Raw genomic sequence first — 6,000 nt, forward strand, 5'->3', positions numbered from 1 at the left:
AGTAGGGCATGAGATGGGCAGAATAACAGTACAGCAAAAAACAGACTACATGGATTAGAATGTTCATTTTTATTCTAAAAATGATTGAATGAATATTTCATTTTGGCAAGATAAAATGTTAATGCTGAAATCATGTAATTGTACATTTCTATAACTGCCTTTCAATGGTTAGTTGTAACACAAAAAAGGAAGATAGAAATGTAATTAAATGCACGATGAATTCTGAGCTATTGCCTAGAATTTCCTTTCATGGCCATCATCCATCTGCTTTTGCCTGCAAGAATAAAAGCAGACAAGAAATTAAAAGTCGGATAAAATATAACAAAAGGTGAATCTGGATTTCTTTACTATTTCAGGATGCATTTTACTATTAAAGGCAAAAGGATGTGGCTAAGATTTCTCATAATGTTCAATAACAAGATGACGATGTCAATAATTTTGATTTTTGAAGGTATTTTGTAATTTGCATGCTAAAATAGAGAAAAACATTGCAGATGTTTGATTAGCAGCTGTTCCATTAACAGCCCATCTGAACCCGAAATGTTTATTCATCTCCCTCTGCGTTTTGGTAATTTATTTTATTTTCTTCATTTTTTCCCACTTCCATAATCTGCCTCCAGCATATACTTCATATGCTAAAACCCAGGTTTCTACCAGTGCTGCTCTTTAGCCAGCCACAAGATGACTCTTCCCTTCCAAAGGGCAAGTACTTGCCCTCCACTAGGCACTCCCCATTGTAGTATGGTTGAGATAAGAAATTCTCAGTTGTGGGGTCTCTCAGTTGTGCACTCCATTCCATCTCCAATGAGCTATATCAACCATGCCACACTCCCCAAACATGTCTTATTATGTTTCACCTCTCTTCCATCCTTAGATTCTTCCAGATCATGCATTGCTCTGTAATTAAAAGGATGGGAAGCTGATCTGTTTCCAAGTCTCTGGCGATATATTTTTGAATCATCTGCTCGGAAAGTAACTACAGCACCATTCCTTCACCACCCATCCCCGAGGAAGCACCCTCAATAATTACCATTTCGTACCTTCCCCATAGAGCCCAGCCAAGATCAGGAGCTCCATCTGCTGGGATGTTCACTACAGCAGCATTCCTTTTTTCCCTACTACCCTTTTAGGCAAGGACCTTCCATTGGTGCCTCTTTCACACAGCTCAGCTGAGATCAGGAACACTTCAGGTAGGATGAAGATTCTGTGTACATCCAGTCTGTCGTGCGGCCTGCTAATGGTGCCGTGATGTTTATCACATGAACAACACAAATTCAGATGGATTTATTCAACACTATTAATCACTACCCTCTTTTCAAAAGCCGATCCAGATAGCTCATATGAATACACAGCTAACCAACCATTCTGCCATTAATAATGTCCCTGAACAGCAAACAGGTAAAATAATGGACCTGTCCATCTATCTGAATGTCGATGTGAAAAGGTTAGAAGCAAAACAACTCAGGAATGGCTCCATAGATCTAATATATTTTTTTATATTATGTGGTGGCTGGTGTGCAACGGCCACTCCACGTTAAAAAAAATCCACACATAGGCATCTTCCACCCTTCAGGATGCAGCTCAGGACCTAGAGTTTTAGTTATCCTTTTTTGGCGTGGAAACAAGTCATCCTCGTTTCGAGGGACTGCCTATGATCATGATGATGATAATTGTTTTATGGACAGCTCTCCCATGAGAATTAGATTATTTGATTGCCAATTTATGTTCTTTTGGATTTTAAAAATAATCAAAAAAGGTGGCAGTAACACATGAAATTCCGATTAAAAAGGCAGTAATAATGGGAACTGTGGGTGATCTGTTTTAATTGCAAAATCTTTTGGCATGAGCTTTAATATTAATGCATTTCATAAATGGAAAAATCGCAGCTTTTTAATGTGTTGCACAAAAGAACAATTTTAGTTTCTATGATGCAAAAAAGAAAAAAATACAGAAGTTCCCCAATTTCATTTTATGGTAAGATTTGGACACTACAGACACTATAAGGGTTTGACGCAATGATCAACTTTATGGAGTTCTCAATCTTGCTGTTGAGCAGGCCACCCCCAGCCCTTCCACATTTTTCATTCCAGTGAGGAACTGCAAAGGAGCTGTCCTTTCTGCTGACTTTTATTACTAGACAATTGCTGAATAAACTAGCTCATCACAGAAAATAACTGAAAAATCATCTCAATTGAATGGCTGTGTGTTCGATTTAACTGACGGAGTGACGCCGGATCCGATAATATTGAGTGGAAGCAATCCAACTGTTGGATGGATTTTTATTTCAGTACAATCTTGGGAGGCAAGCAGTCAGATCAAGCATTTCTGAGAAAAGAAGATTACAGGCCACTGCTTAACCCGCTTGGAAAAATGGTTTAAACATACTATCAATTATAATCAAAGAAAGTGTCCAATCAACATCTGTGACAGGAGAGTTGGCAGTTAGTAAATGGGACATGTTAATTCGAAACTAAGCCATATGGAGCAGCTTAGATTACGGGAAACGATTGAGGAGAGAGAAGGCTGATATTCAAAAGATTTACTAACGGTAAATCCAGGAGGTATAATGCTTTAAGGATGAAGAAATCATTGAGGTTTAATTGAGACACGTTCTCGGCGACCTTTTCCGATGGTAATCAATATCTGTAACAGGTGAACTCGACGAGAAAAATGCAGCTACTATCTGGGCCCCCCAAAGCAGTCGACCAAACGGGAAGTACTGTAGCTAATGCCATGGAATTGAAATGTGTGGCCACACTAACTTGGGACTTGGGCACATTTCCCCGCTCTTAGCCTTTGGGATGTACCAGCTCCTGGGACACCTGTCAATTCTCCAATTGCTGAATTGTGTCTTCAGCTCAACCCAGCGTGCTGAACATCCCAGCTCTTTCTCAACACAAACTGGGCGAGAAGCAGCATTCTGGTGGCACACAAACACATACTCATTTGAAAAAGAAAACGTGACTACTCCAGAATATGGGCAGTGCGTGTTTAAGATTTTGCTCGCCTTGTCGCATTTGGGAACTAAAGCGATCCCCGGAACAATGCATCCAAAGACATTACTATATTCAAATCCATCAGGCTAGACATGGTTCTTAGTGTAATCGGCAGCCTCCCGAGATTAGCCGGATCCTGAACCAGATCGCAGAAAGGCAACAATCAAGTCAATGCGGCTGACACGTTCTGAACTTTCCAGGACATACACGGGCGCTTTCTGTGTTAATAGCTTACCGCCTTATCTGCCACATCAATCCCCAATTCCAGTTCTGGGGAGGTTCTCAAACACACAGCTCGCACTTTATGCTCATTTCAGTGATTTTGGTGTTGGATGGAAGTTACTAAATGCCGTTCAGAAAACACAACAAGCGGGAAACGGTCAATGAAGCCAAGTTGGAAGAAACTTACCGATCCTGAGGACTTGTTGAGAACTCTGCGAGGGCACTATAAAGATATATAGCAATAAGCAAAGTGCAGCTTTTGTATTCCTAAATAACACCTTCGGATCGTAGCACATGGTTATTCCCATCGCCTCTCTCGCACGTTCTCTTTTTCCCTCTAAATCAGATGGGAGTATTTGTTGGGATCCAGCACTCGGCGGTTCTTCCCCCCTTCCATAGTAGGTTACACTGCTGAGCAGAGCACCCAGTACAGTAATCCGTGGCTTCCTCGCCGCCTGTCCCCTCCTCACTGCACCAAACACACACACACACACACACACTCGGCTCTGAGTCGGCAAAAACACACACACACACACGCCGCCGCTCGTCCCTCCCCGAACGGGAGCTGGCGAGCGCTGTGCCCCGCTGGTTCAGAGCTGCAGGGTGAGTGACATGAATCGGCGGTATGTGAGAGTAAGTGAGTGAAACGGCGCACGATCGGAGGACTCGTCTCGCCGCATCGTCCGAGCTCACTGTATACCAGCCGGCGACTTGCACATCAGCTAAACGAGGGGGATCAGCCAGACAGAGAAATCCCCACCTCACATCTAATCCTCATCTCCACTGGTGACGCTGCTGGTTTCAGGTCTCCAATCAAACCTTTAGACCGAGAAATTATAGTGTGACCGAGCTGGAATTAAACTCTCAATCTGCTCTCAACTTTTTGGGGAGAAAAGTCTTTCTTGTTGTCCCTGTATAGAAATACTTATTGTCTCTGTATAACAATTCATGGATGCTTTGAATCGGATCTTTACTTTTCTGGCCTGAACTCCTTTGGTTTTCTCGGGTCTTCGTGGGCAGGGCGCTGAGCGGCACCAAATCATTTTAATGATCTCTGACCATTCCAGTTCTAAGCCACTGAAATAATACAACACTCAGAGAACCCTAGCCATGAGTGTTGTTAGCAATCTTCCTCTACAATTCTCACTCACCCATGCCAGACACCAGTTTATTTTTAATTAAACTTGACATTTTTTTTAACAGAAAGCTTGAATTCAATGTGGTGTACCGGTGAAAGGTAGCCACGCTGAACGATATCGTTTTAATCAATCAGCACGTTTTCCGCAACGTTAATGTTTGCGCTCGGGATTTGAACTGTTTAGGTTTCGGTAGCTACTTCCAAACATCACCCAGAAGTTCTGTAATTAGTGAGTTGAATTCTGCGGTGTTAAAGTCATTTTAACCGGCAACATTGGCTTTCTGCGCGGATGCAGTTATTCAGAGCGAAGTGGAAGAGTACTGGCTACCAGGTTCCACCATTTGGGAGTTGGAGCTTCAAAACGACGTTTATAATATTTGCCTTTTCCGAATGTTGAATGTGCGGGATTGTGTTGCATGCAATGTATATTTTCCTTAAATAAAATTCAATTCTTGGTTCTCCGGGATATAACCAGCAACCGGTTGTTACGCCAAGTCTGTATGATTTTTTTTTAATGTTTCATTTTTCTGTAATATTTATTCACTTTCTATCAAATATTTCTTCTAACCTAGTTCGTGAACAATTATTTTAAAAGTAAGAAAACGTATTTTTTCTTACATTTTAGCTGTCTTTTCAATTCTATAACATGAAAGAACCAACATCTCTTCTGAAGCTAGTACCAAAAGGCTTTCTCACCGCGTGGTGTAAACTAAAAACATTCTTGGTGGAATAAAAACAGAGAATGCTGGTAATCTCAGCAGTCAGGCAGCATCTGTGGAGAGGAAGCAGAGTTAAAGGGTGGATGACCCTTCGTCAGAGTTCTCTCCACAGATGCTGCCTGACCCGCTGAGATTTCCAGCATTTTCTGTTTTTATTCCGGAATTCCAGCATCCGCAACATTTTGCTTTTATATTCATGGTGGGCATAAGCCTCTTCCGCAGTTCCCTCCTTGCATAGCTTCGCGAATTTCGTGGGTTCCTGATCTGGTTCGCCCCAGTCATTTACAACCTTTTTTGACGCTGGGTCATCGACTTGAAAAGTTAGCCCTGTTTCTCTCTCCACAGATGCTGCCTGACCTGCTGAGTATTTCCAGCATTTTCTGTTTATATTTCAGATTTCCAGCATCCGCAGTATTTTGCCTCAGTGTCACCCTTTGTTCTGTGTGTGTATATAGGCGTTACTCACCCACCCTGAGTCCAGTTTCTGACTGACGGACAAATACACGCTAAGAAAAAAAACTGGAGACAGGTTGAGCTGACAAAATGAGAACAGAATGCTCTGAAAAGGCCGATTCAGACAGTTGTACCCAAGTTTAAGATGTGCGAATCCGCCACAAATCTATCAGTGATGACATGAGCACACCTTTGTCTCTTTGGCCGTTCATGGATATAACAGCCTGAAATTTCCTGTGTTGTTGGCGCCGAGAGATCGGGGCTATAAAATTGCGGAATTTTGGCCGTGAGTTACGGCATGTAAGTAGAATCTCCAGAATCTTTTACGATTGTCTATCGACCCGTCAACCCGAATACATCTCTGCCCCGAACAATGGCCCCACCCCAAGTTATGGAGACTTATACATGCGTTCCTTGCAACTGTGCGTGCTCAAAGACTCTTCAAATTCGGCCCTGATTTTCAGGTGTTTTA

The 6,000-nt window shown here is 42.3% G+C and overlaps 1 protein-coding gene across 2 annotated transcripts in view; it reads right to left on the reverse strand.

Annotated features, from left to right (window-relative positions):
* Window positions 1-3,988, reverse strand: part of LOC139276000 (glutamate receptor ionotropic, kainate 1) — a 519,919-nt gene extending 515,931 nt beyond the window's left edge. For both annotated transcript variants that reach the window (XM_070893316.1, XM_070893317.1), the window contains exon 1: window positions 3,406-3,988. In XM_070893316.1, coding sequence (XP_070749417.1) covers window positions 3,406-3,526 — 121 coding nt within the window. In that variant the 5' untranslated portion in view covers window positions 3,527-3,988. The remainder of the gene's footprint in view (window positions 1-3,405) is intronic.
* Window positions 3,989-6,000: the final 2,012 nt, after the last annotated feature.

This window comes from Pristiophorus japonicus, chromosome 11 (genome assembly GCF_044704955.1).
Source record: "Pristiophorus japonicus isolate sPriJap1 chromosome 11, sPriJap1.hap1, whole genome shotgun sequence".
Classification (NCBI taxonomy): Eukaryota; Metazoa; Chordata; class Chondrichthyes; family Pristiophoridae; genus Pristiophorus; species Pristiophorus japonicus.